The 27,431-nt window shown below is 33.8% G+C and overlaps 2 protein-coding genes and 1 pseudogene across 5 annotated transcripts; 1 reads left to right on the top strand and 2 right to left on the bottom strand.

The window, feature by feature from the left end:
• Positions 1-212: 212 nt before the first annotated feature.
• Positions 213-9,239, bottom strand: LOC114190848 (arginine/serine-rich coiled-coil protein 2). 3 transcript variants are annotated; one of them, XM_028079897.1, is made up of 7 exons: positions 8,990-9,239; positions 8,233-8,424; positions 4,786-5,595; positions 4,560-4,706; positions 4,113-4,204; positions 743-811; positions 213-635 (listed from the first exon to the last, which is right to left on the bottom strand). In XM_028079897.1, exons 2-7 carry the CDS (start codon positions 8,384-8,386, stop codon positions 600-602), a joined length of 1,308 nt encoding a protein of 435 aa, XP_027935698.1. In that variant the 5' UTR covers positions 8,387-8,424; positions 8,990-9,239; the 3' UTR covers positions 213-599. The 3 variants fall into 3 exon arrangements, with proteins under 3 accessions (XP_027935698.1, XP_027935696.1, XP_027935697.1); XM_028079895.1 differs by having other exon boundaries at positions 213-606; XM_028079896.1 differs by having other exon boundaries at positions 213-606; positions 8,282-8,424.
• Positions 9,240-13,742: 4,503 nt separating this feature from the next.
• On the bottom strand, positions 13,743-16,627 carry LOC114190117 (photosystem II D1 precursor processing protein PSB27-H2, chloroplastic-like). 2 transcript variants are annotated; one of them, XM_028078886.1, is made up of 4 exons: positions 16,390-16,627; positions 15,070-15,190; positions 14,252-14,658; positions 13,743-13,988 (listed from the first exon to the last, which is right to left on the bottom strand). In XM_028078886.1, exons 2-4 carry the CDS (start codon positions 15,149-15,151, stop codon positions 13,851-13,853), a joined length of 627 nt encoding a protein of 208 aa, XP_027934687.1. In that variant the 5' UTR covers positions 15,152-15,190; positions 16,390-16,627; the 3' UTR covers positions 13,743-13,850. The 2 variants fall into 2 exon arrangements, with proteins under 2 accessions (XP_027934687.1, XP_027934688.1); XM_028078887.1 differs by having other exon boundaries at positions 13,868-13,988; positions 14,177-14,658.
• A 1,767-nt stretch (positions 16,628-18,394) lies between these two features.
• Positions 18,395-24,161, top strand: LOC114192782 (annotated as a pseudogene).
• Positions 24,162-27,431: the final 3,270 nt, after the last annotated feature.

The following is a 27,431-nucleotide window of genomic DNA, read 5'->3' as shown; positions in this document are numbered from 1 at the left end:
TAATTTATTACTTAAAATATTTCAGAAATTCGTGTAGATTGAAATTAACTATACACCCTGAGTCAAATTGAAACATCTAAAAATGAAACAATAAAGAATGATTAATGACTAGATAAATTCGAAAAATAAACTAATAATAGCTGTCCACATTAATTTTTCTTGTATTTTGCAATAAAGAACTAGATAAATTTAGTTTTGTGTAGAGGGAATGATTAATGAATAAGATGATTTTGTGACCCTTATAACAAAACCAAATTGTCTAGACCAGTCTCATATGAAGTATGCGAAAATACATATTTAGTTACAACGACGACAAGAATTTCATAGAAATAGCATGCGTTGTCTGAATCAGGTGCCAAGTGATGATACATAAAATCTCAAACATGTCTAAACAAAGGAGTAAATGTGAAAAGAAGAAAAATTTCCAAACCAAAGAGAGAATGCTTAAAGGCCTAAACCAACAGTGCGACCATCTCTTCGTCGAAGACCTGCAGTATATTGTTTCTCAAGATCAATCTGAAGTTCCTTCTGCTTCTCAGCACGGAGAATATCGTTACTGCTTTGGTTGTTGCTATTCTGCTCTACTTTTGCTTCGCCTTTCATACCCTACAATTTGCCATAGGCAAGAGCACAACCTTAGACTCAAACTGAGTTAGTAGCTGAACAAACTCCAATGGACTGAATCATTCAAAGTAACATTCATTCGCCTTCATGCAATTTTTGGGTCTAAATAAACACTTACCATGAGTTTGTTGAATTTCTCTTGCCGGTCACGGTCAGAAAACATAGCTGTATCCCAACGATGGCCAGACTACAATATTTGGCGAGAGCATTCATAAAGCAATGATTGCATTGTCAGTACCAAATTATCCAAAATGTAAAAATTACCCATGTCATAAAACAGGAACACGCACAATAACAAAATCATGAACATATCGCGGAGAGGTCACTCTCTACATCACTACTCAGTTACTTATTACGTACAAACTCAACCAAAGGTACAGTTTTGAGCAATATGTAATCTTATATTTTTATGAACAATTATCGATAGGTATGCGACATTTCAGGTCAATGCTACAGGACCACTTGAAGCAACAAATCCCAACATTTGCACTCATTAATAGAACATAAGACAGCGTTAATTCATTAATAGTTCAAGTTTGGGTCAACGAGACATGCCATTTGGCACAAAAGAACATGTGTTGCATTTGAAATACAATGTTTCAAAACAAGACGGGTTAGGCTCCCATAGTGTTTGGCTTGTGCTTTTGGAATAAGTAGCTCTACTGTTAGATAAAACTGGTGATCTCATGCTTTGCAAATCTCGACTTCTCGGACCACTGCCTCGCATCTTGTTGGGACACTGCCTTACATCTTCATTGACTACCACTACGTCATGCTTCACGATCTAGGCTTTGCACAACAGTGTCTTCTTGAATCGCCACTGCCTAGTGTTTCTTCAAAGAGGTGAGCTTCTGTCTTTTAGTTTCATTCCTATGCTCTTTCATTTTGTTAGACTTTTCCAAGTCTAGATCTGTTTTGATCTTTTTCGTTTCTTCTTTATGTTGGTTTTGTCTATTCCTTGGTTATGTTCTGTTTTTAAAGCTTTTTTTTTTCCTTTTCATTTAATGTTTAGTTGTAGAAAGTTTAAAATGTCTGAAAGTGGAACTGGTTCAATGAAGAAAAGAAGGAAAGAAGAAAAGGTAAGGAACTATAAATGAAGAAAAGAAGGTTGAATAGATGTAACGGGCTTAGACCTATCTCTTTATACTTTTCTATTTATAAATCCATAACCCTATGTGCTCAATACACATTATCCATCTTATGTTTCTCTCTCTTATATTTCAACATGGTATAAAAGTCATGGATCAGAGTTTATCCTAACGAAATTTGTTATTTGTTATGTCACCTGTTATGATGCCGTTATTGAACCACCCATTAATGTCTAGTCTCACGCTTGAGATGCATATGCCTTGATGTGAGAGGGGTGTGTTGGAGATCCCACATCAACTAGAGATAAGACGAGTTTACATTACATAAGTGCGAACCTCATCTTACAAGCCTCAACAATACCAAACTCCTACCTAATCAGGGAGAGTCTTTCTCATATCCTGAGAAATACAAAAGATTAGTTGGAAAATTGAACTATCTTACTATTACTTGTCCTAACATTTCCTTTGCAATCAATGTGGTGAGTCAATTTCCCAATTCCCCGTGTCTTTCCGCTGCAGGTAACTTGATTTCTTGGAAGAGTAAGAAACAAAAGTGTTGTGGTAAAATCTAGTGCAAAAAGCAGAATATAGAGCTATGGTCCCAGCCACTTGTGAACTTGTTACAATTAGTTAAAGAATCGGAATATGGATATGTCACTTAAATGATACTTGTATGTGACAATCAAGTTGTTCTTCATATTAGCTCTAACCCTGTCTTTCATGAAAAGACCAAGCACATTGAGATTGACTATCATTTTATTCGAGAAAAAATTATATCTAGAGACAAAGAATGAGTTTGTTAACTCAAGTAATCAATTAAAAAACATTTTCACTAAGTATTTATGAGCACCTAGAATTGATTATATTTATAACAAACTTGGTACATACGATTTATACGCACTAGCTTGAGAGGAAGAGTTAGTTGTAATGGGCTTAGGCCTATCTCTTTATATTTTTCTATTTATAAATGCATAACTCTATGTGCTCAATACGCATTAGGGTTCATCCTATGCTTCTCTTTCTTTTATTTCGACAAATAGCATTGAATATTTTGATTCTGAAAGAGTTAAAGTGTGGATACAAATACCATTTAAAGTAGCAATAGTAAGCTTAAAAATAAAGGAAACGAAAAATCTAGTGAAAGTGTTCAAGCTCCATTAAATCAATTGTGAAAAAAAGGAGACAAATAAAGTTGAAGCTCAAGCTGCTCAATTTTCCTACACAAGTGTCATTCCATTCAATGTAATTAGAAATCCAGCTTCTACAAAAATGTGAGAGACGATTGGAGACACTTTTGGCTATAAACTTCCCTCTTATTATGACTTGAGACCGGAAAATATGAAAAAATATCTAAGAGAGTTCTATGATCTCTTAGTTGTTTCATTCAACTACATGGATTCTTACGTTAGTAGAAAACCAAAAAGATATTGTGATCTAGACATAGGAGTCAGATATGTAATACCAAAGATGAGATAACCTAGTCTACCCCTTTCCCATAAGTTAAGCAATTCTAACAACACCCTCAAGTTGGAGCATACAGATAGTATGTACCATTTGATCCGAAATTTGGTAACTAAAAATCCCACCTAAGGTTTTTTTTATTCGGAGATGTGTCAAAAACTGGATTTGAAGAAGGGGAAGTGTTACAAACAAATTAGCCTTTTGGCTTCAACCTAGATGAGGCTGAAGGTACAATCCTTCCGATCACCTTCCTCCTTAGGGCAAGCTAACCCAGGACTATGCAGAGAACATGGATGATGGTCAGATAAGGGTGACCTGGTTTAATTGGCCAAATTAGAACGAGTGGTGTAAAATTAGTTGTGGGAGGTCATGCAAAGTAGTTAAGTGTATGTGAAAAAAGGGGAGCACACAATTTGTCCCTTCTTAGTTATTTAATCATTATCACTTAAAAAACTTATGTTTTGTAATTGCATAAATCTATCTAATTGGTTTGGTTTGAATTTATATAGTATAGTAGTCATGCACTACTTAGTTATTTTAGAATTATGGATTTATTGTTTACTACTTTGACTAATTATGGTGTTTAATTGTTGAATTGGTATGGTATTTACATGTGGTATATTTTTCTCTTCATGCTAAGTAAACTCTTAAAATCTATGTAGACTCTCGAGTTAGAAAACCATAACCCTAACAGAATTGTGTTTTAAAATTGGTCATCATTAACTGAACAATTTCAACCTCTCATCTCAACCATCTAAATTGCAAAGCACTAGTTCCTAGGAAACAAAAACCTAGAAATGTGAATTATACTAATTCAGTTCATTTCAACTTCATGATCATTCCTCAAGTATATTAATCCGAAAGAAAAGTTACTGTCTTATATACCATTCTGTTTGCAAAAGGAAAGAACACATCCAAAAAACGAAAGATGCAAAATACCTCTTCGGTTGGTGTACTCTTCTTGCTGCCCCACAACAGTTTCTTCTTTTGGTCAGTAGTCAAGCAACCAGCACCAACTAAGTTCCTATTAACTGTTATGCACCAAAATTTCAAAATGAATACAACATGCATGTGATCTATAATCAAGTTCCTATTTCAGACTGTCAATTTCTAGATGCTTGGCTAAAATATTATTTTATGGTTGATGACGTGGACTCAAATCATTAGCAGAGAGAGAAAACCCACTCCATAATGAAAATAAATCTGCGGACTTAAGGGCAGATATCCACGGCATATACATCTAAACCCGCATCAGTTCACCTTAAGCATATGTGAAAGTTGAAATTGTGAACTTTAAATCTATCAAACTCCAATCAATCATATAGAAAAGCACACGTATGTCCATAACCCAAAAGTAGGGAAATTTTCAGGATAACTAGTGCATACCTAATTCAGCAGCTCTCATGGCTGCAATTTTTGCAGCATCTAGATCATTGTCACCATCAAAGCCACTGGACTTAGCAGCCAATGAATCTGCCTTGCTCTCGTGAGAAAGCTTTGAACTTGAAGTTTTACTTTCATGGGCTTCAGTACCTGAAATGAAGCAACACAGTAAGTTCATATAATGGAACATATATAAAAAAAATCAGTACAAAAAGTATGCAAACAATACCATCTTTTCTATTATTTTCATCCCTGTCAGTATCAAACAACTTTAGTTTCTTTCCGGAAGTTTCTTTATCTTCAATAGCACACTGCTCGCCTTCTTTTCTAGTTTTCCAGTCTTTTCCCTTCCCAACCTCAGTGTCATGTTTTCGTTTATCTTTCCATGGAATGTTTTGATCATTTGACTCCTTCTCTTTTAGACTGAATTTACCATTGTCTCTGTGTGGGCTTGAGTCCTCTCTTTGGTTCCTAGCCTCTGAATGGTCATTTCTGTTGTAGTCCCCTGAGCTTCTGCGCGATTCTCTTCTTTCATTTCGTCCATCCCAGTCCAATGAAAGTCCATCCCTCTCCACCTCATCATGCTTCTTGCTAGATGCAGATTTTTCATAAGAATCAATCTCTTTATACTTTTTATGATCCAAGTATGTTTCTCTTCGTTTTTCTTTGCTTCTATGATCAGGCCTGTCATATTTGTCATGTGAATACTTGTCTACACTGCGATGGTAGTTTTTTGACCTGATATCACTCTCTTCTCTCAGACGATCATCCCTTGACTCATGTCCAGAACGAGAGATTAGCCTCTCACGATATCTATCTTCGTTTGCATATTTGTCACGCCGAGAGTGACCATGGGAACTCTTGGATGACTGTCTATCAGGATTTCTAAGAGAGTCACTGCTTCTGCCATAGTGATTCCTTCCATATTGTTGGTCCTGTTCCCGGTCATCATCATACTTCCTTGAATAATGGTGAGAGACTCTTGAGGAATTTTCTCTCACTGGATTTGGACTTGAGCTATGTCCATGCCTAGGATTATCTGCATATAAAGAGCATAAATTTACTTATTGAAGTCACAGACTATGTTTAGTTCAGCAATGAATTTTACAACACTAAGATCAGTATTGCAATGGAATATATTATGCAAAACACTTTTATGGAGATGCTTCCAGAAAAAATAGTTAATGGTGGATTGCAGCACAGGGTCAATGATATTAGAACATACCCAAAAGCGAACAGCTTAAAAAAACAATAAGTAATGCCATAATGTGTAATGAATGGTTCTCGATGCATGAGGCAAGAACAAGTGACAGAATGTTTGTTTTCTTGTTCCGCAGTATTTCATGCATGTTTTACTCAAGAAACCACTCAGTTTCTGCGTAACTGAAGGTAATTGACTACACGCACTAAAACAATTAACTGATATGAATAGTAAAACATTTAAGTGACTAGGAAGATAATAGACATTTGCTTTTAGCTTTTCATTACAAAAACAAAAAGATAAAAAGACACAATAGGCACCAATGTAGTTAGAATTGAAAATTTCATTACTTGTATCATGATTTGATACAAATATCTTCATAGTTCTAACATATCACTTAAACAGGGTTTTGACCTTGAATCATTAGCTGAATCATGTTTTTTACCTTGAATAATTTGCTGAATCAGACTGGTTGTGCACAGGAACAGCTCAGGTCAAACAACTACTTTCTTAAAAATAAGCAATTTTTAAGGGTTTGGTTTAAACGCAATAAAATAAACAATTACTTAACTGATACCAATTACATTCTCATCATCTCTACTTGCAATAATTGAAACCTATAAAAATGGAAATAAAAATATGCCGAAATGAATAGAAACATTCTAAAGATACTTTTTCCTAATTATTATGTAGATATTGAGAACTAATAATCTCCTATTTACAACACTCCCCTCAAGTGGGTAAATGAATATCAATCAAACCCAACTTGCCTACATGATCCTACAATTTCCCTGAGGAAGCCCTTTAGTGAAAATGTATGCTATAGGGATGCTCATGGTTAACTTGTTAACACAAGATGGCGCATAGGGATGTCAACCATTATTTTAAGGTCATCAAGTATAATCTTCATCCAGAGCCCTTCACACAAACCTTGACCAAGGGCTCAAAATTCAGCTTATACAAAAAAATGAGACACTATCTTATTTTTTTCTTTTCCAGGTCATTAACTTTCTAGACCTCAGATGTCAAGCATTGGATTAAGGAACAAGATCATGGTGATGATCTTACCCAAACAATAGCCTCCATTGATGAAAAAGATCGTCGTCCTCAATGGTTGAAAGTCAGTACTAGTGTCCGTAAGGCAACTATTCATCCTTCCCTAATGTAGATCTTTCGCGTCCATGACACATTGTGTTTTCTCCATCTTATTTATTAAAGTGATAACAAAACAAGAACAAATTGCACCCGAAACAAAACAAAAAGTATATAAAAAAAAAATATGGCTCCAAAAGTTGTGATAACACCAAAACAAAACGTGAAAGGACTAGGGTAAGGCTGGAAACAAGACTTCAGGTTCAGAACAGTTGGCAGATTCTTCATCGAAGAGCAACAAAAGAAGCTTTGTCACAGCCAGATGAGAATGAATTTGGGCCAGTAACAATGGCTTCTAGCCTGAAATGTGTTATAGCTATTTGAGACACAACCAAGGGCTATTATGGTGTGGCACTCCAATCTCAAAGCCACCACAGCAGACAGACTATTAACTACTTCGTACTGGATTACCTAATCATTCATATCCTATAACATTTGAAATATAGTTAAATACCATTCAGGTTTTTTTTAAGCTAAAATATAAAATTTATAGGCTTCCAAATGGATAATGTAGGCATCTTCTTAAAAATAGTCTAATCACCAAATCAAGTTAAGAAAACATACGAGATGTCTATTCCATCATACTAGAAGATTTTCAATTAAGGATAAACGAAGTTCATTCCTTCAAATTTAGAACCAGAGGTAATGCGACAGCATCACATAAGATTAGGAGGCACAATTCCCGTTAGGATTTATGGTTCTACATGCAAATTCTAAGAACTCAAAAACATTCCGGGAATCAAACAGCAATATCCATGACACAAGTGATAAAAATTTTGCTCAAAGAGGAGGAATAAGAAATAACAACAGATAACCAAAAGAGAGACAACATTAACCAGATAAAAGACATCAACAAGTTCTGAAAATTGTCACCGCGGCTTTTATAAGATCACATCAGCACATAAGCTTCAAAACTGGAAACCTACTCCATGTGCAAATGTAATTAATTATTTTCCAAATTCTTACATCACAATAAAAAACTCATAACAATGGGTTGTTTAACTGCATATCCCTACCTTAATAAGAGAAAAAATCATTCCACCTATAGTGGAATTAACATTCATAACATACTAACTAAAATCTTCTCTATAACACTGACCACACAGACAGGCAAAAGAATTAGGTTGCGTCAGCTATGAAGTAAAATAGAGCAAGTTTTAAATTTTTCTAAACCACGATCACAACCCCACCTTGTGCTAATCACAAACATACAACACTGCACCTATCTAATCTCCGCCACAAGAAGAACCATGCATGAACACCACAAATGAAAAAGTTTCAAATACCACATTACTAATATTGATTGAAAACTCATCACAATACCATTGAAACTTCTAAAAGAAATAAGACCAAGAGCGTAAAAGATCCCAACCATCAGGTGAGGGTGATCCATCAACAGGTGACCGACGCCGATAATTCCTACTAGCTGCATCACCAGAAGGCTTGCGAAATGCGTTTTTTGCATCAGAATTGCCATGAGGCAGCAACGGTGAGTTTGAATCCGTCATGCCAAGCCTGTAATTGCACGAACGCACTTGGTCAGATTAGGATGCAAAAAAAATCTCAGTGAATTGAACAATCAAAACAAGGTAAAAGACTTGTGAAAATTTTCAGAAACAGACCAAAATTAAGGGCCTAATTAGCAGAGACTGTGCCTATTAAACAGACCCGTGAAAAAATTAACGCCAACCTCTTCAACCAAGGCTAGTCCTACTGACATCAAAGGTATCCAGTTTAACAGCAAACAAAAACAAATACGTATAACAAGTGGAACTGTTAACTTTTCACAAGCAATCTAGAAATTCAACACTGCTTCAATTTTAAAATATATATATATATATATATATATATATATATATATATATATATATATATATATATATATATATATATATATATATTAAGACAAAGGAGCGAATCACTTCAGCTCTTGGGTTTCCTAAGTATTCAAGCGATTAAACAAAAAAATAGAATCCAAAGATTAAATGTGCGAACGTGTTCTAAACAAGGCATGCATAAAATTAAGGAACTAAGATGCGCTACTGAAAATCGCAGAGAGAGAGAGAGAAAGAGAAAGAACCAGCTAAAGCGAGGATTCGAAAATTTGAAACGAGAGAAGATTAATTCATAGAGATTTTGGCGGTTGTTAGTGCAAGCATAAGGAATGAATAGATGCGATAGAAGAAACGAAACCCTTGATTCTGCATATGTCGTTTCAGTTAGTTTGAAAATGAAGAGCTTGCCTTGCAGTACTTAAAATACAAAAAGAGGAACAATTTGGGAAGCGGAGATTTGCTGCCTATAGATATTTCATCCCCAAAAAATTAAAATATTACTAACATATTCTAGATTGTAAGAAACTAATACTTTTATATTGTTTTTAAATACAATATATTTATTTAAGTTTATGAAAATATGACTAAAATCTATTTTTTGTAAAATTTTGTAATACTACTTTATTGCATTTAAGTTATTTATTCACTTTAGTAATAAAATGCACTCTATTATAGACTTATTTCAAACAATGTATAATAATTGTAAATCACCTTAAATAAATAATCGAAATCCAAAATCCAAAAGAAATGATAGTTAATAATTTCAGATTAGTGAACATTTAATCAAATATTATATGAAAGTGTATTAAAATAAAATAAGTTTTACAAACTTAAAATAAATTTAGTCACAAATTAAAAAAATATTTATATATATGTTTAGGATTATGGTTTGTAATAAGAGTCGTGTCTTTCGTGAATGAATAAACAATTATATAACTATAGTAGTTATCTTTCTAATTATTTCTCGGTAGAAAAAAATCAACTTAAATTATAATTGAATGACTCATACACACTTTTGAAGAGGTTTTTGACATTTATAATTTAGAATGTTCTTACCTGACCATGAACTTGATTTAAGTGTTTTGATAAGAGACTTGGGAAAAATAACAAAATAACATGGGTTGGTACATTAATAAAGCAACTTATATATAACAAAAAATTGTCCATTTTTGTTTTTAATCCATAAACAACTACATATAATTAATTGGTGTATATTAAACGCTAAAGATAAAGTCCAAAGTGATTTTTTTTTTGTCATTGCAACATAAATAAACAGGGAGTTTTATTCTTTTAGGGTATGTTTAGATTGGGAAGTGATGTGAGGTAGAGTGAATAGATGAATCCGAGAAAATTATGTTGTTGTTTGGATTAAGAGATAAATTGTGTTATTTGAGTAAATATGAGATGAAAATTTGGAAAAGTTAGTGTGCCATTTTGATGGTTACGATAGATTAAAAAAATTATTTTAATAGATAGAAGCATGTGATTATCTTTTATCCTTAGTCACAAATGTGATATAAGTTTAAATTAAATAGTTCAAATGACATGAAATTTAAATGAAAATTCATATTTCTAATTAAAAATAAAGTTAAATTTTGGAAGATAAAAATAAAATTAGTAAATTTAAATACAATTTCTTTGTTTGGTTTACGGTGCATACTTTAGGAATATGTTGTCAAACTTTAATTCAAAATAAAGGAGAGCTATTTTTGTCTTTCTACTATGCATGAACAGTAAATACTCGCATATCTCTCCAATGTGCGCGGATGGGCTTAAGGGTGCGTTCTTATCTGGGTGATAATTTGAGGGAGAGAGAGAGGATTGATTTGGGTTGATTAGAAGGTGATGTACATGTTATTCTTTTTAATAGATTTGGGGATGATAATAGAGTAGATTTGAGAGTAACTTTTATGAAAGTATGTGAAAAAGTTGATTGATGTGATTGATAAAAAATTAAATTTAATAGATGAAAATATAAAATTACTTAATTGTCCTTGGCGTTAAAAAGTAATATAAAATATATTTAGACAAGTTCTAGTTATTTTTTTATATATTTTTATCATAAATAAAAATATTAACAATATTTATTAATTGAAAAAAATATTATAATATATTTGATTTGAAAATTTTAATATTTTAATTTTGAAAAAAAAAAATAATCATGCATGTGTGGTTGGAATCAGATCTAAATAAAAGAGAACATGTTCCATTTGCTTATGTCAAAACAAGATCCGGTTCCATTCAATAACCAAAAAAACAGATTCGATTGCAAAAGAGATCCCTTGCACAGATCCACTTTCGTGAATGCTTCGCCTCATCGCGAACCCTTCTCTATGCCGTCAACTGTCCATCACGCCGCTATCGTGGTCATTGTCCATCCTCTTAAGAACCAATGGTGGAAAGGTAGCAAGTCGTACTGAACATTCAAAGGAAGGACAAAGGAATGAGAGTGGTAAGGCAGAAGCTCACTTTGTAGACCCATTAAGCAATGATGGGTTTGTTTATTTTGAATAAAATAATGAGGGCATAATCATAAAATGTTTCTAATCACCTTCCAATCTCATCTTGCTAGTGGGATGTGATATAGAGAATAACCCCACAAATCAACGTCCTCCTTCATTTTCAAATTCACATAAAAAAACACAAAAATTATCTCAATTTATCGCTTGCTATCATCTCTAAATAATAAACACCTTAAAAAGAACACGGTCTAAAGGATATCATTGTCCTCAAATATGGTTAAATCGTTTGAAATAAACATGCATTCCATTTACAAATATGCTCTCACACTCACTTGAAAACAGTGCTACATGTGGAAACAAACACAATGTTAAGCTTGAAAAATAATCTTGAATCAGAACTAATCAAATTCATTTTTGATATAAAAAACATATTCAACTAGTGAGAATAATAGTGATTAATGTTTTGAACTAAAAATCTTATGGTATGTTAACACTGTCTTTACCATCTTCACTTAAATCCATGTCTCCACATTTAATATTAAAAAAGTTCAATCTACAAATTCTTTTATATGTCTTACACTTTAATTTCTTTTTTCACAATGTTTAATCTCATACTTTCTCAAAGTTGTAAAGTTTGCAATTTTCCATAATTTATCGATGACTTGATCACATCACATCTTAATCTCTTTCTAACATACAAAAGATTTTCTAAATCACCTCTAAAAAACACTTTACCACTAAATAATTTTTCATTGTTGTCTTCATTTTTAGTTTTAGTAATATAACTCAAATTCAATAAAATGCTTTGAAGTATAATTTATTTGTCATTGGTATTTCATCTCATATAACATTTTATTTTCATCAATAAGCTAATGTAGATAACAATTTTGAAATAACATAATCAATTTATATAAAGCATACCAAATAAAAACATTTATTCAAAACGTATCCAAATCATATTGTTTAACTCTGTTTATCGATGATTTGGAGTATAAACAACTGTCTCTATTTTATTTAAATTGTAAAATAATTGGCCATTATTTATCTAATTGTAGATGGTTACAATAGGATACTAATGTTATTTCTGGTGAAGAGAAAGTAGTTGACACAAAAATACAATAACATTATTGATCCTAAGGTGGTTAGTGCACAATGTGAGAATAAAGGCTTTTTAGCTCAAGTGGTAAAGTCTATGGTGAAACCTATGGTGGAGCTAGTAGTGAAGTTAGTGGTGGAGTTTGTGGTTTAGTCTTTTATAGTGCAACCTTTTGTGGTATAACTTGTTGCTCAATCACAATTTAAGTTAGGGTTGGTTAATCATGATAATAATTGTGTGTGTGTGAGTGAATATTTTCTTATTAAGAATCTTGATGGTGGTATGTCAATGAAACTTAATTTATTTGTTGATATGTCTTATTTGAAGAATGTCACTCCCACTATCAATAGTTTGCAAGGTTTATAATAATTAGATTCAACTCATAGTAGTTCAGCGACAATTCATAATCATCTGATGTTCAAGGAGGCTCATTTTATAAAGGAACCAATGATAGAGAAGATTCTCATACCAAAGAGAATGATGAGACGAATCAAACTACAAGAAAACTTAGTAGAGGTAAGCCAAATAAAGTTAATATTAAATCCTACAAATAAAAGGCTTATTTTTGGAATGTAAGAAGATTGACTAATGATAAATTTTATAATATGTTGAAGAATTTGCCTCTTTTCTTATATACGAAGTTCAAAGTATTGAATGATTTTTGTAAAAAAAATCATAGATTTTATTTTTATAATAATTTTTTCTTGCCTATATGTGCAATGTAATTTTATCATAGATTGATACCATTCCTATGTTTTTCTTTTTTTTTAATAAAATTTTCATATATTTTTCTTTTTTTTTAATAAAATTTTCATGGAATGACAATATACCTAACATGTAATGTTATGTGGGCAAATGTTAACGCCCTCTAAAATCAAAGACTAAAACTATTAACTTTGAAAACATGAGAACCAAAATAGTTTAAAATTTTACTAAAGGACCATTTTTTATTTTGTGCATAGGGACAAAAACATGTTTAATACCTTATTTTATTATTTAAATTATATTTTATTTAATTCATTATTCCATCAATAAATATATAAAGGTTAAAAATGTATGCAGCACCATAGGCACGTAATTGACCAGCATGTCATACTATTTTTGTGGTGATGGGATGAAATGCACTTTTGAGAAGCGTGTGTAAACAATGAGTTTGTTTTGCTGCGGGTATAACTTAACTAGTTTTCAAAATAACTATCATATATATTTATTAATATTATTGCTATGGCAATTTAATTTATCTTCATGCAAATCTTATTATGGAAATAAAACAAGATAACAATATATCTTGCGCTTGTAATACATGACTTAGATAAAAATACGTTATAACCCATCAAGTGACTCAATTTTCCCAGTCTTCTCTAGTTTTGGACACAGGGGAGAGATGGGGAGGGGAGGATAATCATCAACCAAAACAAACATTCAAAATTTAGATGAAGAACAAGAAAAGTTGGATCAATTTTTTGGAATTAAATTAATTTGATTGAAGAATAATTGTGCTTAATAACTCGAGGGAGTTAAAATGGTGTCATTTCTGCAACACCTTTTCTACAAAAATTGTTCAGCTGTATTTAGGTAATCTAATATTTCAGACTTAACTTCCTGCGACAGTGTAGCTGATGGCCCTGCCTTCGAGTAAAAGTTTGCCAAAGATCTTATTACTTTCTCCAAAATAACATATGATTCCTGCAAGACATTCAAAATATGATCAATGAAGGGTAATTTACAATATCGGATCTAAGATCTTAGATCAGTAGGAACAATATGTTATGTTGAGGAGAACAAATATATAAAATTAAGAGAGATAAAATAATTTTTTTTCATGTACATAATAATAATTTGAACAAAACCAGAGAATGTGTTTGTCCACCCACGTGTATACGTAGGTATGCCGCTGTTAATTTGCAACAAAATTTTCACACAAGGCATTGAAAAGAAGAAATCCATACTTCTTGCACAACAGTTTGATTTCCCCTCCAACTGCCCAAATATTCCCGAATTGACTCCTTTGCGGAATCTGCAGTCCTTCTAAATTTGGCAATGTCATCACTGGTTTCATTTAAAGATTCACGCAGTGTTTTCACTACTTCTCTTGCTGACTTTAGGTAAGCCTTAGGCAACACCTTCCCAGACTTTGTTTTCTCAGTAGGATCAAATAATGATTTGATAGCCCCAATAACCCCTTTATCTTCTTCTTCCTGTTTGTCACCATAACTCTCTTCAGCCCATACCACTGATGGTGACAAACCACAAGCCAAGGTAGCCAATGAAGGGCCAACACTCACTAAAAGATGTCTGCGACTTGATGAAGCTTCCAGATGAGGCAATGCAATATTAGACCTGGATTGCAGTTTATCTGTTATGTTGCAGAAGTTGTCAATAAATGAAGGACCTACTGTACTCATATATCATGTTCTTCTACACAAATTATGTATAATATTCTTATTGATTCTACTTTCTGTTTCCTTTTTCATCAAAATAAGTCATTCTTTCTATATAATCAATCAGAAAATAGCAACCCAAAAGAATTATGCCCTTCAGCATGATAAATAGTGAAATAGGAACCTAAAAGAAGAATAGTAATACAGAAACAACAAACATAAAAAATACTAAGCTATTATTGGAAACATGTTCACCCGGAACAAATCACGTCAAAATGGTTATATGATGCAAAAGCTACAACTAGTAGCTTCCATCCAAGGTAGAAAAACCACAAAAGGTGTCACCAACATCCCTAAAAAAAGCATTTTGAAATTCTAGGACATACCTTCATTAACAAATCTTTTGATCCCTTCAACCGTCTTGGAATTTGTTATGGAACACATATTTGCTGCAATGATAATTGCCATCCTCCGTTTGCAAATTTCCACAAAGCAGAGCTACATTCACTAAATACACAAAGCAATATAATATAACCATCATTCCACCCAGTTAATCATAAATTTTGTCTAGCATGGATAGTTTGTTCTTCAATTGAACTGACAATTGTACTTGTACATACGATCACACAAACACACACCAATAACTATAATAAAATCTGCAATGTGCAGTATAAAAGTCTAGTCCAAAACATAAAAAGATACAACAGATGAAAGTAGTGGAAATGAAGGGTGCAAACAGTACATGAAGTCTAAACAAAGAGGCATGTGTAGAGAGTAATGTGAGGGGTGCAGCAAGTAATATGGGTAGAGACCAATTATTAGGAAACTAAAATTGGGAGCGTAAAAAGAAAACTGGACTGGGCTGGATCCATAACCAGTTTCTAATTCTTTTTATTATTATATTTTTTACTATTTCTTTTATTCATTCTATTTTTTTCTATAATTAACTTTTTAGTCTAGCCTTTTTTTTTTTTTGAAACGTAACAGAGACATCTTCCTCTTCGTAACACGAACCATAGCTAAAACATTATCTCACCCAAGCCGCTGGATTCACTGACCACCTAATCGCCTGCGGCTATCATCACCGGTAATTTCATCGGTGGAAACACCTGTTTCCCCTCTTCAATTCGTAAAACACCAAACCTAGCTCCTCTAGCGACGCATCTCCACTTTTTCACCAAGCCACCGCCATGTCGCTGTTGTGCGAAAGTCGCCGCCGGTATCAATGTCGTCACCGGTTTCAGCGTTAGCGCGTGGGTTCACTCTCCTTTTCTTCATCGTCCTCCGCAAAACTTAAGCACGCCAAACCCTAACTCTACCTTGCTACCTCATTGCCGCGCCTCCGTTGCTAGCGGCTACCTCCGAGTACGCCAGTGCCAATACAGCCAAACTCCGCTCATTTAAACTTGCCTACGACACCACTAGTAACCGCCATCGACAATTTTTTTTTCTCGCTTTATTTAAAATTTCATCTAATTCTCTGTTCTCTTTTTTTATTTTTTATTTTTCATTCCAATAAGAAAATTTCTGGATTTTATTTGTCTCTGTAATTGTTAATGCTGTTTCTGGATTGATTATATGAGAATATGGCGCAAATGAAGAAATTAAAGCAACTTAGCAGTACAAGTCAATCGGACATATAATTTATTCAAACAGCCAAATCGGTAACAAAACAAACGAAAAGCAAATCACAAGAAAACAAAAACCTCCGTTGAAGCGTCGATTTCCAGAGCTCAATTTTCTCTCTACAGAACTCTTCTCGCTCTTCTTTCTGATTTTTTATTTTCCTCGCAATGATGATGACTTGTGCGAGTGTGGATGCGTAGAGAATGAAGATTGAGAATGAAATTGGATAGATCAGTGTGCAGATAGGATCCTTGATACTGTGAGACTTGGCAAGTGAGGATTGGAGAGTTTTTATTTTAGAGTGATGTGTGAATAAAATATGAGTGAAGACATGAGGTAACATCTTTTAAAAATATAGAAAAGTAAAAAATAAAAAATTATTTAAAAAATTTATTTTTATAAAATAAAATTGCTAAAATTTAATTGTTAAAGAATTATTTTCCAAGACTTTGTTAAAAGATTATTTTCAGGATTACGGGTAAGAAAGGAGTGTCTGCTAAAACATGAGGAAAGCATGAATGGCACGTGGCATATTATAAATGGAGGGTTCTGAAGGTAGGGTAAGTAGGTGCAAAAAGAAATAAGGGTGCGAAGAAAAAGAAAAAGTACAATGGGACTACTAAAATATTTAAAGAAAAAACATAATGGTGTATCAGGAAAATTATCTTTTTGACAAATTTTATTTTATAAATTTAACAAAGTTGTTATAATAGAATTAAAATAAAATAAAATTTTATTTTTTAATCAAAATAAAATAATAAAGTAGTATTTTTTTATCTAAATTAGTAGTTTGTCAAAATGAATTTTGTTAAACTATCATTGGTGTATTAATATGAAATGACGCATCAGTTAATTTTATAATGAATAATTTAAATAATAAACTCAATTTATATAATTTATAATAATATATAAAAGATTTCTCTTTCTTTGTCCACTTTTTAAAATATCGATTTTACCTTTTAAATATAATAATTTATTAAATTTTAAAAAATTAACCGTTATTAAACCTTTTATAAAATCAGATATCTGCTTCTTCTCTTCTTCTTTATTTATCAATGGTTATTCTTTTATTTGTTATGATATATTTCACTTTATTTTTAATAAATATAATTTTAATATATATTAACTTAATAACATTATAATATTATCACCTACTAATATAATATCACGCATATTTAGAAAATGCATACACACATGCGTGATAGCGCCTGTGTTGCACTAGTAATAATAAAGGGAATTCCCTCTTTTATGTCCACAATTCATAATACCAATTCTACCCTTTATAATATACTTATTTATTATTTTTAAAATTAATATTTATTTTTACCTATTTTCTATAAAATTGTTTATCTTAATTATTTTTTATTCATCAACAATTAATCTTTCTATTCATTTCACTTTATTTTTAACATTTCACTTCATTTTTAATAAATATAAATTTATTTTATATATCAACTTAATAACATTACATTATTATCACCTACTAAGATACTATTATTTATATTTAAAAAATGTGTATACAAAGATGCGATACGTATGCTAGTCTCTTCTAAAAGAACTCTCCTTTCCTTGTTTTATTTTTTATTCTTTCTTTATATTATTTTTATTTAAATTTTCTAATTTAAAGGTGGCTCTGACAAAATACTATTTCCTACTAAATAAGCACCCTCCCTGTAAATTTTTGCTGGTCAAAAAACAATGGACGTAAAGGAATTGTTTGAGTTTCATTTTCATTTAAGCAGCCACAAATAAAATAAAGTTAAATATGATTTTGTTTTTCATCTCTATATCAAATTTTGACCCTATACAATTTGTATAGAAATCAAAATCAAAATCACTTTATAGTTATAGTTTAAATACCAAAACTATTGTTATTTCTATAATTTATTATGAAATATGTTCTAATCTAATGAGTAGAATCTAAATATGAGTTTACATTTGAATAAAAACAAAAATTGAACAACATAAATAAAATAGATAAATTTATTGTTTTAATGAATCTTTTGCATGAATTGATTTTAGCAACACAGTACACACACATTGGGTTTTGGTAGCTCAAAATCATTGATCTATTTTCCATGGCTTATAGGTTTTACGTTTTGATTTTGTTGAGTCTCAAAGTTTCATTTAATTAAGTGGGTTTTTGGACACTGTGCTTGTGTCGATGCAAAACTCAAACCCTCCCTCTCTTTCCGACAAATGGGCTCTCCTTCTTCAATCCGCAATCAAATCCCGAAACCCATTGTTGGGAAGATGCATTCACGCTCCAATCATCAAACAGGGCCTTTGCCTCGGCGTCTTCTTGATGAACAACCTCCTCAATTTCTATGCCAAAACTGGGTTCTTCTCCGATGCCCACTGCTTGTTCCATGAAATGCCCCTCAAGACTACCTTCTCATGGAACACCATTCTCTCCATGCATGTTAAGGGCGGCCACTTGGACTCTGCACGTCAACTGTTTGATGAAATTCCCCACCCAGATTCCGTGTCTTGGACCACCATGATAGTGGGGTATAATCACTTGGGTCTTTTCAATAGCGCTATAAACACGTTCTCCGCATGGTTTCCTCTGGAGTTTCGCCTACCCAATTCACATTTACCAATGTTATTGCCTCATGTTCTGCAAAGAAGACCCTGAATATTGGAAATAAGGTTCATTCCTTTGTTGTTAAACTGGGCTATCTGGGGTTGTTCCTGTGGCAAATTCACTGCTTAACATGTATTCAAAGTGTGGTGATTCTGTTATGGCAAAGGTTGTGTTTGAGCGAATGAGGCTGAAGGACAAATCAACTTGGAATACTATGATTTCAATGCACATCCAGTTCGGTCGACTTGACCTTGCGCTTTCACTCTTTGATCAAATGAGTGATCCGGATATTGTCTCTTGGAATTCCATCATCGCAGGGTACTGTCATCAGGGATATGACAGCAAAGCCCTGGAAACGTTTTCTTCTATGCTTAAGAGTTCATCTCTGTCTCCGGATAAGTTCACTTTGGCAAGTGTTCTGTCAGCTTGTGCAAATCTCGAAAGCATGAAACTTGGGAAACAAATTCATGCATATATTGTAAGAATCTATATTGACATTGCCGGGGCTGTGGGGAATGCTCTGATTTCAATGTATTCAAAGTCGGGTGCTGTTGAAATTGCTCGAAGGATTATACAGCTAACTGGAACTTCGAGTCTTAATGTTATAGCATTCACATCACTTTTAGATGGCTATGTCTAAATTGGGGATATAAAGCCTGCGAGAGAGATATTTGATTCACTGAAGTGTCCTGATGTAGTTGCATGGACTGCCATGATTGTTGGTTATGCACAGAATGGCTTAATTAGTAATGCTTTGGCTCTCTTTAGGTCGATGATAAGAGAAGGTCCAAAGCCAAACAGTTATACTTTGGCAGCACTATTAAGTGTCTTCTCAAGCTTGGCTTCTCTGGATCACGGTAAGCAGATTCATGCAGTTGCTATGAGATTGGAAGAAGCATCATCAATTTCTGTGGGTAATGCTTTAATTACAACGTACTCAAGATCTGGTAGCATCTTTGATGCTAGGAAAGTATTCAATCAGATCTGCTCCTACAGGGATACCTTGACTTGGACTTCCATGATTTTGGCTCTAGCTCAACATGGACTTGGAAATGTGGCCATAGAACTGTTTGAAAAGATGTTGAAAATTAACCTAAAGCCCGATCACATTACTTATGTTAGTGTGTTGTCTGCTTGCACGCATGTTGGATTGGTAGAACAGGGTAAACGTTACTTTAATTTGATGAAAAATGTTCATAACATTGAACCTACCTCTAGCCACTACGCATGCATGATTGACCTTCTTGGGCGTGCTGGATTGCTTGAAGAAGCATATCATTTTATTACAAATATGCCCATCGAACCAGATGTGGTAGCCTGGGGTTCACTTTTGTCTTCTTGTAGGGTTTATAAAAATGTTGATTTGGCTAAAGTAGCAGCTAAAAAGTTGCTTCTTATTGACCCCAATAATAGTGGGGCGTACTCAGCACTTGCTAATACACTTTCAGCATGTGGTAAATGTTAGGATGCTGCTATGGTTAGGAAGTCAATGAAGGACAGAGCAGTAAAGAAAGAACAAGGATTCAGTTGGGTTCAAATCGAGAACAAAGTCCACACTTTTGGGGTTGACGATGCACTTCATCCCCAAAGAGATGCAATCTACCGTATGATTTCAAAAATATGGAATGAGATAAAGAAAATGGGCTTTATTCCTGACACCAATTCTGTGTTGCATGACTTGGAGCAAGAAGTGAAAGAACAAATCCTTAGACATCACAGTGAAAAACTTGCCATTGCATTTGCATTAATAAATACTCCAGAGCATTCTACACTGAGGATCATGAAGAACCTTAGAGTTTGTAATGACTGTCATACTGCTATTAAATACATCTCTAAGCTTGTGGAAAGAGAAATCGTAGTTAGAGATGCAACTCGATTTCATCATTTCAAGGATGGTTCTTGCTCTTGTCAGGATTACTGGTAGAAGAAACAAATTACATTTGGTGTAGACTACAATTTGACCAGTGGTATGCTATCACATTCATCTGAAAGCATAAATGTCCCATTACTTTCTATCCACATGTTTGGATCTGTGTCTGCACCTACTTGGTGTGGGACTGGCCAGAAGCCACAATACATACGTTCTGCATTTTCTAGTTTTGACAAGAAAGGAATATTTACGGCTGAGACAATCAAGATTTCTCAAGAAGTCTCAAACCAAAGTGTACATTTTCAGCAACTTAGGATTTTTATGACTTGGGCCTAGCCATAGGCCTAATCAAAGGCCAATCACGATGCTTCTTTCTTGGGCCTAATAGCTTCAAGATCACAATGGGCCTAAAGGACTCCAAATGTTTCTCCCATGGGCCAATGAAGACATCAAGCTTCCTAAAAGTCCATCAGAATATATTTATTTTTGGCCAATTGTTTAGGTCATGCTTTGAAAATAAGTCGTAAAATTACTATAGGTAGTTTTAGATCGTAATTCATCTAGCTTTTGTAGTCAGGTCCATTTAAGTCCAATTACAAAAGTCTAGACCAAGTTTACATCTATCATTAGCCATGAGTTGCACATTTAGCACATGTGTTAAATAAGGAAAGTGTGACATGCCACATGGCATGTGATCCACTTTTTGTGGATCTTAGATCTAGATCTAGATGCACATTTTGCACATGTATAGTTACATTTGCATGCCATTTCACGTCTCATTTGAGTTGCATTTGGGAGCTCACTTTCTATACTATAAATGAGAGTCTTCACATCTTGTAAATGTTACTCTTGAGTGAATGCAAAGTTACTATGTCAAGATCACTCCATAAACCTTGCAATTGAGAGTCCTTAGCTAAAGTATTCTCTTAGAATTCTCCTCTAAGTTGGCCTAACCTCTTAGAGATTTTCCATCCCCAACCATTCCCCAAACACTTCTCTCATCAAGCACATCGAAGGAGCTTCATCAAGTGGTATCAGAGTCATCAGGTTTATGGAGTGATCTCGACATAATAACTTTGCATTCTTTCAAGAGTAGTCTTTACAAGGTGTGGAGACTCTCATTTATAGTAGAGAGTGAGTCCTAAATCCAACTCAAATGTGACGTGAAATGGCATGCAATGTAGTTAAGCATGTGCTAAATGTGTATCTAGATCTAGATCTAAGATCTGAAAATTATGGATCAAGTGCCATGTGTCTAGTCACGTCTCCCTTGTTTTACCACATGTGCTTAATGTGCAAAGCATGATTTACTCTAGATGCAACTCGTGGCCTAGACTTTGTAATTGGGCTTGATTTGACCCAATTGCAAAGCTAGATGCAATGTGCTTTACAATTTATTTTAGAAAGCAAGGCCTAAACAATTGGCCCAATTGAAAGCTACTCTAATGATCTAGAATAAGCCCATCATATCTTGATATCTTCTTTGTCCCAAGAGAATAAGATTTGAAGCCCATTGGGCCTTTGAAGATCCATGCCCTCTTGTATCTTCCTTAGCATGTTTCTATTGACTAGGCCTTTGATTGGCCCAAGTCATCATCCTTGATGAAGCTCCTTGGATGTGCTTGATGAGAGAAGGAGCCTCCATGACTGGATTGAGCGGAAGCAAAGGTATTTGGAAGTGTTTGAAGGTTGCAGAATGGTTGGTGGTGGAAGATCTCTAAGAGGTTAGGCCAACTTAGAGGAGGAAGGCTAAAGGAGAATTCTAGGAGAATACTTTAGCTAAGGACTCTCAAAGGCAAGGTTTATAGAGTGATCTCGACATAGTAACTTTGCATTCATTCAATAGTAACCTTCACAAAGGTGTGTAGACTCATTTATAGTAGAGAGTGAGCTCCTAAATGTAACTCAAATGAGACATGAAATGGCATGCAAATGTAACTAGACATGTGCAAAATGTGTATCTAGATCTAAGATCCACAAAAAGTGGATAACATGCCATGTGGCATGTCACACTTTCCTCATTTAACACATGTGCTAAATGTGCAACTCATGGCTAATGCTAGATGTAAACTTGGTCTAGACTTTTGTAATTGGGCTTGAATGGACCCAATTGCAAAAGCTAGATGGATTATGATCCAAAATTACTTCTAGTAATTTTACAATTTATTTTCAAAGCATGGCCTAAATAATTGGTCAAAAATAAATATATTCTGATGAACTTTTAGGAAGCTTGATGTCTTCCTTGGCCCATGGGAGAAGCATTTGGAGTCCTTTAGGCCCAAGAAAGAAGCATCGTGATTGGCCTTTGATTGGTCCTATGGCTAGGCTGAAGTCATCAGACTTGAATCAACCACTTTGGATAATTCAGTGACCCTCATGTTTGTCCCTCATGTTTGTCTTTAAAGGTTCTAACTTCTAGTTGTAAGTAAAAGTCATAACTCATTGATTGATGCCGTTTTAGTTTGGAAGTGCTATTTTGGGTGGTATAGTATATTTGTATTGTTGCTGCAATTATTTCACTTTTTTCTTTATGATTTTCTGAAAGTAACTTCAGGGTGGACCTAGGATGATCACACGTATTATCCAGGTAATTTTTTATTTGTATCTGCTAGCAAAAGCCAACACTAATCTTCTATGTATTTACAAGCAAAAGAAAACTTAGATACAAAATCAATGTTTATTTACCTTTCTTGTTTTTGAACTGTATTCCCACAACATTGTAGAGGACAGAAAGCCCTTTCTTATTTTAACCCGAAAAGATTATGGAGAAGGCAACTCTAGAAGGGCACTGATAAGTAACATGTACGCAGGTAAGATCCCACACTAAGTTGCTTCTATGCGGGGATCAAACGGACAGCAGTTGACCTTCTCTTTCTCCCCCTCTTTAGTTGGTATCATTAGCAATTCTATACTTTCTAAGCTCTTCAAACCAATTACGCTGTTATCTCAACGAAGATGACCATTTTCTTGAATCTGAAGTCTGAACAACTTCACTAATAAGCCAGAGATCGAATAGAGAGAATTGGAACAAAATTTGAGAAATGTATCTCGACACAAAATTCTGAATTGAATGATTCAGCTGTTACAGTGGATTTTGAGGCACCACCTCTCTTTGATGAGGAGTTCACTGCTGAAATGCATAATCCTGTTCTTGATCATGATGAATCAATGAAGAGGCAGCTAGTGTTAAACTTAGTGATAAAATTTCTGATTCCAGTTTTGAGATTAAGGCTGACATTTTCAGTGTTGTGTTAATTAGTCTCAATGCAGCTGATTCACTTATTGAAGCTGATTTTTACCTTGATGCTTATGCTGAAAAAGCTGCTGCAAGTGTGAAAGGACCAGTGATTTTGGATGCAGATCTGCTGCTGCAGCTACATAAAAATTCTCTGGAAGAGCTGATTTGGATACATTGCATAGACTGGATGAGCACATAGGATCCATAGTGAAGAGTTATTTTCTGACTTTTGTATGTAAATATAGTAGTATTAGATTTTGCATGCTATTTGGGGTATTCCTCTCTAGCATAGTAAATAGTGAAGTAGAAAATAGTGTATTTTACCTAAAACTAAAAAAGATCAACTTTGATTTGTGGCCAATCTGAATTGGGCCAGTTTGTTGTAGTTTTAGGAGTAATGTAGCTTTCTTTTCTTTTTCATTAGTCTAGGATAGATTAGGTCCCTTTCTCTTCTTTTTTCTGTTTTGAGTTTGACTCCCTTGCCATATTGAGGTCAATGTGCAGTTTAAGTGTGGGGGGAGGCTTTAATTTTTTCGAGTTTTCTTAACTAACAGCACTAACAGTTTTGTTTTTCTGGTTTTAGTTTGTTTTTTGTTTTTCGTGTTTCAGGTACTGTACTTACTGGCATTTAGTCCTAATAGCTTGAAGATGGCCCAACAATTTGGTTCTACTTTTGTTTCATCTAAATACTTCAGTTCTGCCAATTTTTCTGTTTTTTTAAATTCTGTCCAGTTTTAAATTCTGTTTTAGGTAGATTTAGTTAGTTTCAATTGTGCTATTTTTATTCTTGAAAAATCGGTAGTTTAGTTTAATTGTCGTTTTATCTTGCTGATTTACATTTGTGTAGCTAGTTTAAATTCAGTTTACTATATAGAATAATTTACATGAATTTACAGCTTTCATGAATAGTATGCTTTTCATGAGTTGTAGAGTCAAATTCTGATGTTCTTGAGTTGTAGAGTAATTAGTAGATATAATAGTATGCTTTCATGAATTTACACCTGCTCACATAGTTACTTTTCTGTTGGAATACGTTTAGCATGAAAATTAAGATTAGGTTGCATAAAAAAATAAATGCTGACAGCTTTGACCTCTACTGCTTGTCTGGCCTATAACTTTATCCACAATGATCCAATTGAATGGATTCTTTTTGCTATCGATACCTGCCTCAATTATATTTGATTTGAGTACAAGAATGTCATTTTTGGAGTTCTGTGGTAGGTGCAGTTTAAATTCGAAAATACCAGACAGTTTGTAGAATTCAATTTTGACAGCTGGTTTTTCTTTGTCCTGTTTTTTTAAGATAAAAGTAGTGCACATGCTAGATTTTGGTTCCTTTATAATTTTCAGTAATTAACCTTGATTTTAGTTTTGTTTTACTGTTCTAAACTTGTAGGAATCAATAAGGTAAATCATAGATGCTGTTTTAGGCTTAGTCTATGCTGATGTTCTGTTTTGCTGTCAAATAGTGCTAATATTGGGTGTTTAATGTCAGGTTTTGCATTCTTTTCTGTTTTAGGTAGATAGCTTAGTTTTTAATAGTCTTTTATCATTTAGAACTTGCTTAGATAGTGATTTATGTATAGATAGCTTAAGCATCTATTTTTAGTCATTGTAGTATAATGATAGGACTACTTTGCTGTTTTAGAGTAGTTTAGGCCTGCACATATCATTTTTCATGGTTCTTGCCGTTCCTGATTTTTAACTCAGTTTTTATCCTTTATATATCATTTAGAATGTGATGAAGTAGTTGCATGATAGTTACATTTACTAGTTTGGTACAGTTTTGCATTTTAGCCTAGTTGGACCTAGTTTAGTGGAAGTTTTAGGTTCTAGATAGTCAATTTTTGAGTTTTTGGTAGATTTTGGTAATCGAGTTGTTTTTGAGTTTCTTTTTACCATTTTAAACTTATCTAGAGAGTTTCCTTAAACTTTTCTATATTGTTTTAGTGCAGTTTAGATTTTTAGCTTTTTAGAGTAGTTTTAGAGAGTTGTCTTAGTTCTAGATAGTGAAATTCTGTTTTGAGGTTTAGTTTTGGGAAGTAAGTAATTTTTTTAGTGTTTGTGTCTTTTAAAACTTGTTTCGGTAGTTTTGTTGCACTTTTTATAGATTTGCATGATGATAGTAGAGTTAATTCTAGTTTTTTATTGCTAAGTGTGTCATTAGATTCTAAATTTGAGTGAATGATTTCTTGTAGTTTTTGCATTTTGGTTCAATTGATTTAAGTAGTTTTTGCATGATAGAGATGTAGCATTTCAGTTTTGACAAAAATTAATCCTGAAGAGATTTTGAGCCTTAATTCTTGACTGTGTGCTTGCATTCATGTAGAGTAGCATTTCAGAATTTGCATTGATTCTGTGAAAATAAAAAGAAATTACACAATTGGAAGGTCTTAATAGATCCCTCTCACAACCTTCTATTTATAATGATAAAAACTGATACGATGGAAGATGAAAAATCAAAAGACTACCCTAAATACCTAGGTACAACTCATAGAGTGCACTAGACTCATAAGTACAACTGGAAGTAGTTCCAAACACAACACTCCCTATTTTAGACTTAATAATTACTCTAACATACATAAATTTAATAATTATTCCTGTTAGGTTTTACAGAGGGGGTTTCACCGGGGAGAACAACACCAATGAGACCTGAGCCCAACCACATAAGACATTGACACCACTCTCAACCCAAAACCTTAAGGCAATGGGTTTATGGGCCTTGATCCTTATATGGTGCTCTACTTTCTCAATACTGGTCAATGTGGGACTTAGACTCACACTTGGATTCCTAACATTCTCCCCCTCAAGGGTGAGTCCCTTCAACCACATTGGTACACTCCCCCTCCAGCGGAAGCATTCCCAACCACGAGTACCCCTTCTCGTACCGCCGTTCATCTTAACGGGACACGCTTACCTGGAACTCTTTGCCAGGAAGACTTTCGATACAGGGACCTTACTGCACTCGTCTGAACCGATTTTAACCATCGGCTCTGATACCACTTTGTCAGGTTTTACAGAGGGGGTTTCACCGGGGAGAACAACACCAATGAGACCTGAGCCCAATCACATAAGACATTGACACCACTCTCAACCCAAAACCTTAAGGCAATGGGTTTATGGGCCTTGATCCTTATATGGTGCTCTACTTTCTCAATTCTGGTCAATGTGGGACTTAGACTCACACTTGGATTCCTAACAATTCCAACATATTCCTTTTGGTGTTACTTGACCTTAGATACACTCTAAACATGATCTAGGCCTTGTTTATTCCAGCCACTTAGCCAAATGTGACTTACCTAGATCTTTTGCCATTGCACATGAATCTTTAAGCTTCAATAGTACCCTGTTACAAGCCAAGAAGACCTGAAAAACCATGATTTACCTAATTTGTGAGTATGAGAAGGTGAAGGTGCATTGGGAATTT

Source organism: Vigna unguiculata, chromosome 7 (genome assembly GCF_004118075.2).
Source record: "Vigna unguiculata cultivar IT97K-499-35 chromosome 7, ASM411807v1, whole genome shotgun sequence".
In the NCBI taxonomy this organism is placed as follows: Eukaryota; Viridiplantae; Streptophyta; class Magnoliopsida; order Fabales; family Fabaceae; genus Vigna; species Vigna unguiculata.
This window is presented reverse-complemented; position numbering and strand designations above follow the sequence as displayed.